Genomic DNA, 14,394 nt, shown 5'->3' on the forward strand with positions numbered 1-14,394 from the left:
TTAAAGTAATAAAGAAGTAACCTTTTCTAACGTAATTGTTTAGATCCATGCCAAGGATGTAAATGAGGGGCAAATGTACAAAAAGTGAAAACACAGTGTGATGAAAGGACAGTTTAAATAGCTAGAGTGTGTCATGATTTAAGTTATTGTTGGAAATTAAGGTAAATTTAAGTTATTATTAGAGAGTAAGCTTTCTTACAAAATAATTGCAAAAGCAGTGATAGAAAATGCATCGTTAACATTGAGATGGCAAATTTAAATTGAATTAATCTTTTTTTTCCCTACAAAAGATGAAATCAGTTTTCTGCAATAATAGAGTACTTGCTGTGTGAGTTTTCTAAAAGCATACTATTGTAAATTTTAGTTCTGTTAAACAGCTAATATTAATATAAAAGTGATCTCAAATGTGTCACAGTAATATGTTTTTTTTTATTGTTGATGATCTCTGTAAGAAAAATTTCAGTGTTCCTATTCAAATGAATAAAATTAATTTGAACTTTTAGCTTTTGACTTTAGCATTAGATAACTTTTCATGTACTTGTGTGGCATCTTTAATAGAATGCTGCAAGGAGATTATTGTCTTTAGTTAATAAAATGATTATCAATTTATTGCTGTAATGAGAAGAAAACTGGAAGATTTTAATCGCTCATGTGCAATTTACATAAATACTTCATTCTCCATCATAATTGTACTATTAGAGGCAAAACTGCTATATGGATATATGGATATATACACACTAGCTAAAAATGTGAGTTCACTGTATGGACTGCGTTATATGTTACACAGACATTCAGCGATAGTCTGGATTTAAGAGAAGTTCCATATGAAGGGTATGTTATTCTCATGGATACCTGCTTGTTGGCATAAACCTCTGATTTGTAAATTTAGAACTCCAGGAAGGATAAACCCTCCTTTCCTCAGTAAAACTCCATGAAACCTTGTGTCTTTGTTTTTTTCTTCTTCTGAAGGGTGTGGTGGCTTGACCCCATCCAGCAGCTAGGCCCCCACCCAGTTGCTCGCTCACTACCCCTTCCCAGGGATGGGGGAGACAATCAGAAGGGCCAAAGTTTGAAAAACTCGTGGGCTGGGATAGACAGTTTAGTAGGTGAAAGGAAAAGAAATAAACATGAAAAAGAGATCAAAGGCAATCACTCACTACCTCCCACCAGCAGGCTGTTGCCCAGCCACTCTCTGAGCAGTGGCTACTTTGGAAACATCCCCACCCCCAATTTACTGATAAAGTTATAGGGTATGGGGTATCCCTTTGGTCAGTTGGGGTCAGCTGTCCCAGCTGTGTCCTCTCTTGCCCACCTCCAGCCTATTCACTTGGGTGGCAGGTTGAGAATCCTAGAAAGCCTTGTTGGTGAGCCAGCACTGTTCAGCTATGGCTAAAACATTGGTGCGTTGTCCACACTGGTCACAAACCTAAAATGCAGCACCATACGGCTGCTATGAGGAGAACTCTGTCCCAGCCAGACCTGATAGAAAAGGCAATGCATTTTGAACTTGAGATATAAAATAGTTTGCTTTACCTTTCTGTAGACACATTAATGCTTGTTTTTGTTTCTCTAACTGGTAGAGGATGAAGCTTATAAACAGAAATGTGCTGGATTTTAACAGCTGTGTTTTAAAACAGGTACAGCACATACAGAGAAAAAAGAAGTCATGGAGGATAAAAAGGTTTTGAGAGTAGACGCGAGAATGACTGTGGCTAGAAAAATAATGCAACAGGTTTCACTTATTAATGTGGAAATAGCAAGGAAATGTTATATTAAATGGTAGCATCCATCTGTATGCAAAACTATGTTGTATCAAGGTGCATTAGCTGATTATAATCAGCTTATAAACTATGCAATTAATATTAATATATCATTTTAAGGTGCATTCTTGAGAGCTACACACTTAGACTCTGACACATTTCACAGTCTAGAAATAGCTTTTATTCAAAATGAAATTTCTAATCAAGAAATAAGGGTTTTGTATGTTTTCTTTAACTAACATCCTGTATAATCATTGTTCATATCAAACTCCTATTTTTTTTCTTCTGAGTAATGACTGAAGGTTAAATTATCTTTTCAGTTGCTTTCAGAAAAATCTAGAGTAATTCAGGTAATCGTGAATAGCTATCTTTGCTTGTTTACATATGCCCTACACTGCTGGGACTCTGACCTCAGGTGAGCCTTAGGGCACAGGATAAGAGAAAGCTTGGCTTTGCTGTACCTATTAGTATAAAATCAACACTGAGTCTTCCAGTACTGTTTATGGGTGGACAGGGGTATGTCTGTCTGGCCATGTCGTCTTTGCATGTCTCAGTGTTTTTTGTCAGATTCGAATGGCTGATTTTGGACACAGAAGTTGTCTGGGTTTCTTTTTGGAAAGGGTCAATACTATGTCTGTTCTGGTAATTCAAGGGAGTTGAACAGCAGATGCCCAGCTTTTAGAAGTCAAATGTGCTGATTCAGGTCACAATAGACCTGAGGCCGTGCTCTACGCTATCACCTAAGCCTGTGATGGTTAGAAAGGGTTATCTAACTGAACTACTCCAGATTCTGAGTGATGCATTAGACACCAGAATGTCGATCAAACTATGGGCTCCAGAAATATTTCTGAATGATTTTTAAGAAGTTTCTGACTAGGGAAATTATAAATTTATTTTAACAATTAGCCATTTGTGTGAAATGTCAGTCATTTTGTATGTCTGATGTAAGTAACCATATTGCAAAGTGTGTTTGCGTGAGTGAAGTACGCATGTTCATTCTGCCCCTGAACAAGTGGCCAGTCACTGTTATATAATGATTTTCTGTACAATGTCTAATCCTTTGGCACTACTTTTATTATGTCTGTAGGGTTAGTATAAATGAAATACTGCAAGAAATTCTTCTTCCATTGTAACGTCATCCAGATTTTCTTTTTTAAAATGCAAGGGAATACTTTCTTAAAAATATTACTGGGGGGGAATTTTTCATTTTGTATAATGAAGGCCCTGCATGAATCCTGAGTGGAGAGTGTTTTACTAAACTAATCTTAGAAATTAATCTTGGTGTTTAAAAGAATGTAAGCAACTTGCCGTTCCTTTAATGTGAAACATGAAGGAGGATGTATGAAGAAAAAAGAAAATCTTTATTTTAAGCTTGCTTTAACTTCTGGTGTGTGTTATGGACCTATAATTCAGGTCTTAGTGAAGACAATTAACAAATCACACACACCCTCACCATTGTCTAAACATGGCTAGAATAAGTAAAATATTAGTCTTGTTATCTATACAGAGAATGCTAATGCCTATAATTGGTCATTGCCTGACCCTTATATTTTTCTGTCTTGATAACTCTGTCAGCCTAGAAGCTAATTTTGTGGTTTTTTTGTGAAATCTTTCAGTGGTGTTATCAGGGAGAGTGCGTACCCTTTGGCACTTGGCCCCAGAGCATAGATGGGGGTTGGGGTCCATGGTCAATATGGGGAGAGTGCAGCAGGACCTGCGGGGGAGGAGTCTCCTCATCTATAAGACACTGTGACAGTCCAGCGTAAGTAGCTAAAGTAAGCCGGAGCCAACAAAAAGACACATTTGGAAATTATTCAAAACTGTGGTTTCACATGTTATCTGTAAAAATGTTTTGTGAGTTTGCCAACATTTGTCTTGAAAATAGCAGACAGAAACACTTCAACAGGAGTTCACTAGACATACTTTTAACATTTTTAATATATCTTATGTACTATAAAGATAGCTGGATTTATATTTAGCAGTAACCAGAATGGCTTTCTTTCTACAACTTGCTGTTCATGCAGGATATATTTAAATTATGCCTTAGATAATTTCTTTCTTAAGACATATTACCTCTAATGCTTGACTAGGATATAAAACTATTGCCAGTTACTTATTAAAAAAACAACACAGGGTTCCAAGCTTTTGCATACAACTGCTTACATGTAAACCGTAGTTAGTGATATTATGTTGCATACATTTATATTTTGTGTTGTCCAACACTTAGTTGTGACTTCCCACTGACTCTTAAAACAATTCAGCAACTTCTCTCCATGCCACTACTCCCTATTGGTCCATCTACTCTTTCTCAAGAGGGGCCCCCTTCTCCACTACAGCTTGATCTGTTGTGTGTATCTGTACTGGTCCTGTCATCTGTCTGCTTTCCAATGTCCTGAGCACTGTTCCAGAGAAGGTCTGTCAGGTAAGTGCTCCTCTCTCTGTCACTAACGCTTCTCACATGAGGAATGCTTACTTATTTCCATTGCTGTATTTTGCTGAACAAATCACTGCTTTTTTTCTCTTGCTGCTTGACCTGTTCTGGTTACCTCATCACAGCTATATGTCTTTGCGGAAGGATAGTTTTATTACTCTGTACTTTGTTCTTGTCATGTCCCATAATCGCCATTTCCATCACCATTATTTGTTTTTAAGACCACGTTTTCTTGAAAACATTAAGCTTTTGTGCTTCTTTCATGAAAGTCTGTGGCTTTTGTCATTCCTTTCTTATCTTTTCCTCTCTGTACACTTAGGTTCTTTGTATCTTGTACCTGTGTTTTGCGAGCCAGGCTGTACATCAGCTTTCCACTGCGCTTTGCAAGACAGGCACCATAATGTCACATTACTGCTACTTAAGGTGGTCTGTTCACCTCCTATCATTAGCAATAACTATCAAATCTGGCAGATAGCGCTACTTACTGAATGAATTCAGAAGCAAAAGTTATCCATGTGCATCGATAACATGTCAGACTATGTTAATGAGAGAATAATAAATTCATTTTTTTCACAGTAATATGTAAAATTGCTAGTGAAGTGTTTGGAGCATGAGTAATTTCCTGAGATTTTTTTTTAAACTACTCCTGTCACCACATGGGTTGGTATGTTGAAAGGTGATTAAATTTTAAACGTTCAACAATACAGCAAGCAAATGCATTTGCAGGGTTGGGGGGGTATGTGCATTAGGAAGAAAATTCCTTTTGGTTCAAGCATAGTATTGCCTGGTTAAAGATCTGTAATGTGAAAAATAGTATTGTTTTTCTTTTTAGTTAACTGTAAATTCTTTTATTTCTTCATTATAAAACAAACACCAACTGTTTTTCATTTCTGCTTTCAAGTTACGAGCCAAAGAGCTGGAGTCTGATTAATCTTCCATTTAAGTCAATGTTAATTAATTATTTGACCTCTGTGGAAGATAGATAAGGTTCTTGAACAGTTTGGGGATTTAAGAGCCAATGTCTTATTCACACTAATAGAAACCTGCTTACTCTGGAGTTTCCTTAGATTTAATACTGCTGAATTAAAATCAGAATCAGATTCTTAAACTAGGAAATGCAGTCCTTACTGGCTCCAGTATTTAGCAGGCAGCATTGCTTCATTTGTTATATTTTCAAGTGTAATATGAGAAGATTTAAAAAAAATCACACAGGTTGTTCATGCATTTCTCATTCTGATTTTACGAAGCAAGAAAATAATTAAAAACAATGCCTTTTTAGTATGTTCAAAATACAATTAAACTGTATTGCTTGGGATCTATGAAAATTAGATGAACACTATGTGAGTAATTTTCAAGTACCCAGTATTGTTTTGCATCTGCTCTAAATCAAGTCAATGCTACAATTCTTATTAAATAAATTATTCTAAAATCTCACCTTAAAACTTCCATGTACTTTTATTTACCTAATATATGTCTTGGACTTGTATTTACACTAATAATGCATAGGTATATCTTATGAATTTGTGTTTGTACTAATACATATACTGATACTTAAAACATGTTTTTCCAGGCCTTCAGGTGGAGGCAAGTACTGTCTTGGAGAAAGGAAGCGGTATCGCTCGTGTAATACTGATGTAAGTAAATGTTGTTCCACTGTAAAAGTATAGCCAACTTGTCTGTTTTATATTTAGCAGCAAAGGACGCATTTTCTCCCAGTGCATTTTCTCCTAGTGCAGAAAAGCTGTGAATTCTTTTTATTAGCAAACAGTCCTGTGAGGCACTTCTGTATTGCAGGCACCCTATGTGTTCTGCTAAAAGTTAGGATCCATATATCAATGTGATGCCCAGCTGGTGCCTTTGCATTAAGGCCTGGAGTGAGTTCAGCTTGAGCATCCATGTTAACGGTGAACAGGTAACATTCCACATCAGAGCGAAGGTTTGTGTAGCCCAGTGACTTGTCTCCCAGCGCTGTCCAATAGCAGGTGTTTAGGGAAAAACGATAAACTTTTGGCAACCAAGGCATGGCTTTTCCATGGATATACTGTATGAGTTTCCAGAAGCAGAGTGTCTAAAGATTTCTGAGCTCCACATTTTATCTGTACCACATTAACTGCCACAAATGGAAGTGTCCCCCATGAATCTTTTAAACAATCTTACCCTTTTTATACCTTTATAACTTCCAGTGCTAATGTGCTACACGATCCTCTTATGCATTCTGTGAAAATATATTTATTTTGGTGTGTTTTAAACCTGCTGTTTTGCCATCAGGTACCCACTGGTTCTTGTATTATTAGGATGATCATGCAGTTTTATTTTAGAGCTGAGCCCATCAAATAATGAACTACCTTTCATTTGTACTCCATTTGTACTACTACAGTGGGGCAGAGTATAAATGTATACAATCAAGTTATGAACGTAAATTTCAACTTTAAGTAGGTTGAAAGTTTTACGAGAAAAAAAAGCGCACCAATAAATTCACTAGTAAGCTTCCAAGTCAGTAACACTACAAACATAAACAGGCTTTCATGTTATTTTAGCTTCAAATGTCTCTTAATCTTCTTCTTAAATCAAGAAAGTTTGTGACACTGAATCTGTACCTAAAGGTGTTGTTTTACCTGTTTGTCTTTTGATATATTTCAGGAAAAAATACAATAATTAATATGCTGCTTCCTTGAAAAAAGCTTGGTTTTATAATCATTACTAATTATCATAAGTATTGGTTTGGCAAACTTCTCTGTGGAGATTATTTTCATTACTAGGCAGTATTACCAATTTCCAAATCAAAAATTACATACCAACTGCTAATCACAGCTGCTGTGTTCATACAGCCATGAAGTGTGTTAGACCTTTTGGCCACAGTGTTCTAAGAGAAACTGAAGCTGAACTGCTTGTCCAGTAGGAGCTGTAAAACTTCTCCAGTCATACAACCTTCCAAATTACAGTACACCTTCTGAAACTTTGACCATCTTCTTTTTTTCTGTAGATGTCTTTGTGCAATTTTCATTTAAATGGATCCAGCTTGTCAGATGATCTGCTGTAATTAATTTACCTTCCTCTTTATTTTCACTCAGATGGTCTTTTTCTAACTGTAAGACTTCATAAGCAAGAAATTTTTTAATAGCTCTAATTCACAAATGAAAATGTTGAGTAACACTGAGAGTGTTTCTTATTCTTACAGTTGATAGGAAATTCACTTAGGAATTCAGCAAGAGATGATTCCTTACTGAAATCTGTCCATTGAAATCTGTCAGTCAATGTTTAATAAGTCTAATGTATGCTTTACTGAACTAGTATAGGTTTGTTTCTGTTTTTTTTCAGTTGTGTAGTACTAAGTGCCTAATCAAAATCTAAGCATATTCCATTATCCTTTTAATTTAACCCGAAATAGTAAAAAGTTTTAGTCATAAAACCTATTCTTACACAAAATACTTTTAAACCTGTTTGAGTCAGGTCTCTACCAACTTTTCTGTTTATTTGCCATTGATACCAGGCAAACTGTAACTACTGATATTCTATTTGTCCTTTTCAAATAATGACCGTTTTGCATTAGCACTGTTTCAGTTTGTACACACAGTCTAAGATCTATTAAAAAATTCACACTGAGACACTGGATCCCTCCTCCCTTCACTCTTTGAGGACTCTTGTGAGGTAATTTCCCAGACATTCTTATTTGAAATATTTATCTGCAATAGATATTGTTTAGCTTCTACCACAGTAACTAGTATACAAGAAAGTTTACATAATATGTAATCCAGCTCCCTCACAAATATACAAAATTTTTTAATGCTTTTTATTAACGATCATACTAGAGCTACCTGTGATACCGTTGAAATGTTGCTAGGATTTGTCTTATTCTTATCATATGTTATTTCTTAGTGTCAGACACTTTCAGACAGTTTTATTCTTCATTGGTTTTGCTTCCCTTCTTTGTTTATTTGTTTATTACTGAGAGGAAGCTTATAGAGTGACAGAAAGAACATCTAGAAGGTATCTGAGGAGGCCATTCAGGCTACTCCCTGGCTCAAAGGCAAAATGAACTGTCATTAAACTGTTCTTAACTGATGGTTTGGCAGCTGACCTATTTTGAAGTACTTCCATTCCAGGAAATATCATTAGGATTCTTCAATATCCTTACAGTCAGGACAATTTCCATAGAATATAGTGTATGTTTTCACATCCGTTAAGACCCTTATTTACTCTTTCCCCAGTAGGAAGGCAGCTGATAATATTCCCTCTATAGAAGCCTTTCCTGTGTTTGCAGACTACTATCATGTCTCCTCTTAGCCTTCTTTACACTAGGCAGCCTCTGTGTTAATAGTCTTTGGGTTCCCAGTAGCGCACATCTTCCTGAAGCACAATGCCCAAACCTCTGCACAGGATTCTGGCTGAGGCCTGTCAGAGATAAGTTAGTCTGTCATCTCAGTGATGAGCTTCTGTTTATTTATTTCAGTATTGTGTTCATTTTTCTTTCAGGAGTGACTGTTTATTTAGTCTGTATTGATCCATAATGCCCAAATCCCTTTCTTAAGTACTGCTGTTGAGGAAGTCATTCCTCAGCTTGTGTTTGCACAGTGGATTGTTCCTACTTAAGTGTAGTAATTTGCATCTATTGCCTTATTTCAGACCATGGCTCCAATTTATCAAAATATTTTAAAATTATAGTCCTCTATTCCAGGATGTTAATTCCCTACCTATACTCAGATTTCCATCAATAATTTAAACAAGAAATTGGAGAGGAAACTTTTCATTTCATTGTCTAGGTCTTAAAAACAAATCTTGAACATTTGCAGGCTTGAGCCAGGCAATTTGGAAATGCCATTCTTACAGTTTGACTGTGAATCATTTTTTTAGCATATCTTTGGGGTATGGTTTTCAAGTGTGTAAACATTGGTACTTACAGAAGTTTAAGTTTACTGCCTTAATGGTTTTGATGATTATAGTCTATTTCTTTTATAGTAATATTTAGGGTCCTACATAACTAAGGGCTGCTGAGACTAGTAGATTTTGTTTCAAGATTAATGGCAGTCCTTAGTGCTTGACATTTTTAATGGAATGGTATATTTGGTTAATGTATGTGTTAAAAGCATGCAAATCTGTCATTGTTTTTATGAAAAATGTGTTTTGTACCTCTCTTTTGTTGAATGGTTCCTTTTTTTGCGGTGTCAACATTCATTGCCCATCTGTAATTTTCAACGTAGCACTCCCTAAAGCTCCTACTACTCATAAACCAAAAAAACCCTCATTTTGACTTCATTTTTCTTTCAGAGATGAGCTAGTTCTGTTGCCCTTTCTTTTGACTATTTTTATTCTTTGCAAACAGCGTGCACACTCCTACTATGCTTACTTCTCATCAAACACTTCCAAAGCCATATATGACTTCTTAATTCAAAAGGCATCTGCTAATGGAAACATTGAGATCAGCAGAAAAGAACATTAGCTAATGAGTTCTGGAAACAAAAGGGTGGTAGAAAGAACACACTCATCAGAAACTTATTTTCTGCCATGAACCACACTATCTCTAACAAAAATATATGTATTTTTCCAACCAAAGTATTTTTAATTTAAAAAAATAGAATATGTTAATAGAATTGGAAGGCTTATAATTAGTCAGTTAAAGTAACTCATTGTCTGCTTTAAAATATATATAGGAGGTAAAGCTTACTTTGATATGCATGTAAAACTGTAAAAGCTTCCTAATTTTTTATATACAATATGAAACCTGTTTTGCTTACAAGTTCTGTGAATGGTTTATCTATATAAAAGTATGTGCGTATACATACATTTAAAAGACTTGTTCTTCAGGTTTTTTTCTTTTAATAGAATGTAGGCAAATGCTATTGTTAGTTCCTTCCATTATGCATACATTCACAGATATTGTTCATTTCTTTCATAATTTTAATATTTTCAATCTGTTTTTTCTAAAATGGATTCATGTGAGGAGCTATGTCTTGGAACAGTACCTGAGTTTCAACTGTCACCCTTCTGGCTGTATTTCTCATGTTCTGTGAGGTGTAGCATAGCTCTTTGTTAATAGGAAAAACAATTAGTTCAATTACTGAAGTCTGCCTCACTTTAAGCTCCAAGATAAACAGATTTATGTGACATAAGACGTTTGCTGTCATGTCAATGTTGGTTCAATGATTTGTTAACACTCTTCAGTGCAGTAATGATTTTTCGTTTCTACACCTATGAGTTTCAAAGAATCATAGAATCATAGAATACCAGCTGGAAGGGACCTTAAGGATTATGTGGTCCAGCCTTCCTTGGCAAAAGCACAGTCTAGACAAGATGGCCCAGCACCCTGTCCAGCCAAATCTTAGAAGTGTCCAATGTTGGGGGATCCATCACTTCCCTGAAGAGATTATTCCAATGGTGACTGTCCTCACTGTGAAAAATTTTCCTATTGTGTCCAGTCGGAATCTCCACAGGAGTAACTGGTACCCATTACTCCTCATTTTTTCTATGTAACTCCTTGTAAAAAGGGAGTCTCCATCTCCTTTGTAGCCACTCTTTAAATACTGGGACGTGGTGATAAGGTGTCACCTGAGCCTTCTTTTCTCAAGGCTGAACAAACCCAGTTGTCCCAGCCTATCCTCGTGTGGCAGCTTCCCAATCCTTTGTTTGTCTTGGTGGCCCTTCTCTGGACCCCTTCCAGCCTGTCCACATCGTTTTTGTATAGCGGGGACCAGAACTGTACACAGTACTCCAGGTGTGGCCTGACAAGCGCTGAGTAGAGCAGGATGATGACTTCTTTCTCTCTGCTGGCGATGCCCTTTTTGGTGCAACCCAGCATCCTGCTGGCATTCTTGGCCGCAGCAGCACACTGTTTGCTCATATTGAGCTTCCTGTCCACCAGAACCCCCGGGTCCCTTTCCACAAAGCTGCTCTCCAGCCAGGTGGATCCCAGTCTGTGCTGCACTCCCGTGTTATGTTTTCCCAGGTGTAAGACCTTACACTTCTCCTTGTTCAACTTCGTATGGTTCTTGTTAGCCCACTCTTCCAGCCTACCCACGTCTTTCTGCAGGGTGGCTCTCCCTTCCAAAGTGTACCACTCAATTTGGTATCATCAGCAGGCTTCATCAGGCCACACTTGATCCCATTATCCAGATCACTTATGAAGATGTTGAATAACATTGCGCCCAACATTGATCCCTGGGGGACCCCACTTGTGACAGGTTGCCACTTGGAAAACGAGCTATTTACCACCACCCTCTGGGTGCGGCCTGTCAGCCAGTTCCCCACCCACCACATGGACCACTTGTCTAGACCTTAACACACCAGTTTCTCTAGGAGGAGGCTGTGGGAAACCGTATCGAAAGCCTTGGAGAAATCCGAGTAGACAATGTCCACTGCTTGACCCACATCAACTGAGCAGGTTACTGTGTTGTGGAAGGCGATCAGGTTTGTCAAACATGATTTTTAATGCATTTCTTGAGGTCATAGCCTTTGTTTTACTTCCTCTCAGGTATTGGTGAGATGCTAAATAAGGTAGGAAAATTATGCAACAGCAAAAAAATTTACAAGTTGCATTCTATGCTTCAGATCACAGAATGTTGCAGGTTTCAGGCTAACATTTGGTAATTAGAACCATAGAATCATAGAATATCCTGAGTTGGAAGCTACCCACAGGGATCATCAAGTCCAACTCCTGTCCCTGGACAGGACAACCCCAAATTCACACCATGTAATTTAGGGCGTTGTCCAAGTGCTTCTTGAATATTGCCAGGCTTAGTGCCATGACTGCCTCCCTAGGGAGTGTGTTCCAGTGCTCCACCACCCTCTGGGTGAAGAACCTTTTCCTAATATCCAACCTAAACCTCCCCTGGCACATCTTCCTGCCATTCCCTCGGGTCCTGTCATCGGTCACCAGAGAGATCAGTGCTTGCCCCTCCTCCTCCACTTGTGAGGAAGCTGTAAACCGCAATGAGGTCTCCCCTTAGTCTCCTCTTCTCTAGGCTAAAAAACCCAAATTACTTTAGCTGCTCCTCATACAGTTTCTCCTCTAAACCCTTCACCAACTTCATGGCCCTCCTCTGGACACTCTCTAGTAGCTTTATATCCTTAATGCACTGCGGTGCCCAAAACTCAACACAGTACTCACGGTGAGGCCGCACCAGCGCAGAGAAGAGCAGGACAATCCTCTCCCTCGACCAGCTGCAGTGCAGGGCTTTATACACCCCAGGACTCAGTTGGCCCTCTTGGCTGCCAGGGCACAATGTTGGCTCATGTTCAACTTGCTGTCGACCAGAACCCCCAAGTACCCCTACAGAGCTGCTGTCCAGCCTCTCATTCCCCAGCCTGTACGTACATCCAGGGTTGCCATGCCCCAGGTGTAAAATCTGGCACTTGCTCTTGTTAAACTTTATATAGTTGATGATTGCTCAGCTCTCCTGTCTGTCCAGATCCCTCTGTCAGTATTCACTGAGGAGAGTTAGCCACAGAAAAAGAAACTGACTTTATTGCAGAGGCTACTAAATCTGCTTATGGATTGATGGATTTCCATTTTTAGAGCCAAAGGCACCAGGTTATGTAGAAGTTTTTATACCATTGATATAGCAGTTTGTGAAGTTAATTTGACAGTACTTGCAGGATAGGAAACCAAGATTTAATCTGCAGGACTACCAAAACCAGATAAAACATCAAGAAAGCAGGAACACTGTGAGGGGCTTTGCTCCCACAGTTCCTTCAGCTGCTCCCAGGTATTCCCAGCCTTGTCTGCTGTTCTTATTAGCAGTGAGATTGCAGGCTATGCATACTTGTGTGTAGTAGGTTTTCTGTCAGAGTACCAGAGCTGGTTCAAGAAGAAAAGGATACGGACAGTGATTTTAGCAGTTTAAATTGTGGCAAAAACTGAATTGATGTGTAATAGGGTAAAAGATGAACTTTGCTTTGCTTACAAGGGGACCTCTGGACATCATCTTGTATAGTCCCTCTTCCTCAAACCTCAGCAGGTTGCCCAGGACCATGTCCAGCGGCCTTCAGATATCTCCAAGGAGGGAGATTCCACCACCTCTTTGGGCAATCTGTACAAGTGCTCGGTCACCCTCACAGCAGAGGGTTTCATGATGTTCAGGAAGAACATGTGTTTCCATTGGTTCCCATTGCCTCCAGTCCCATCACTGGGCACCATTGGAAAGAGCCTGGCTCCATCCTCTTTACACCCTCCCTTTAAATATTTGTACATATTGATGAGATCCTCCCCTGAGCCTTCTCTTCTCCAGGCTGAACAGTCGCAGCTCTCTCAACCTTTTGTCATATGATATATGCTCCAGGCCCTTGCTGCCCTTTTGTTGAACTCTCTCTAGTATGGCCATGTGTCTCTCATACTGAGGAGCCAGAACTGAACACAGTATTGTAGGCGTGACCAGTGCTGAATAGAGGGGAAGGATCACCTTCCTGGACTTACTGTAGATGCTCCTGTTGCAGCCCAGGATACCACTAACCTTCTGTGCCACAAGAGCACCTTGCTGGCTGATGTTCAACTTGGTGTCCATCAGGGCCCCTAGGCCCTTTTTTGCAAAGCTCCTTTCCAGCTGGGTGGCCCTCCGCATGTGCTGGGGCATCGGGTTGTTACTCTGAAGGTGCAGGACTTTGCACATCTTGTTGAAATCCATGAGGTTCATGTGGGCCTATTTTTCCAGCCCATCAAGGTCCCTCTGGACAGCAGCACAACCTGCCGGCATATCAACCACTTCTCACTGTTTTGTGTTATCAGCAAACTTGTTGAGGGTATACTCTTCCCCATTATCCACGTCATTTATGAAGTGATATTGTTACCCCAAAATACATCCAAGATCACCATCAAACAACAGAAGTAAGACTGCATCTCAAAGATCAGATTGCAAGATTTTTTTTTAGTAGTACGAATATGGAAGTCTTGATCTTTCTTTACTAATCTTCATATGTTACTATTTTGTCGTAGTATAAGTATTCAGAAAAAGGATTTCATTAGGGGAGGGGTGTGTGATTTGATTACCTTGTAAGGGGAGCTTAAAATACCAGCCATGTAAATTACTATCTAAGCAAGTAGGACTGAAGAATAAGGTGCAGTGACAAGTATCAGAGATATTTAGGCTCAAACTTAGATGTGGGTCAGGACTGATCCTTCCACTTCTTGGAGAATATGATGCAAAGAGGCAAATTTAATTTGTGTTACTATTAAAAAACTTCAAAAATTCTTACTGTTTTATTTACATAGTTATT

The 14,394-nt window shown here is 38.6% G+C and overlaps 1 protein-coding gene across 2 annotated transcripts in view; it reads left to right on the forward strand.

Annotated features, from left to right (window-relative positions):
• Nucleotides 1-14,394, forward strand: part of ADAMTS6 (ADAM metallopeptidase with thrombospondin type 1 motif 6) — a 163,345-nt gene that overhangs the window by 101,195 nt on the left and 47,756 nt on the right. For both annotated transcript variants that reach the window (XM_075078308.1, XM_075078309.1), the window contains exons 13-14: nucleotides 3,377-3,522; nucleotides 5,762-5,825. In XM_075078308.1, the coding sequence (XP_074934409.1) occupies nucleotides 3,377-3,522; nucleotides 5,762-5,825 (210 nt within the window). The remainder of the gene's footprint in view (nucleotides 1-3,376; nucleotides 3,523-5,761; nucleotides 5,826-14,394) is intronic.

This window comes from Phalacrocorax aristotelis, chromosome Z (genome assembly GCF_949628215.1).
Source record: "Phalacrocorax aristotelis chromosome Z, bGulAri2.1, whole genome shotgun sequence".
Lineage (NCBI taxonomy): Eukaryota > Metazoa > Chordata > Aves > Suliformes > Phalacrocoracidae > Phalacrocorax > Phalacrocorax aristotelis.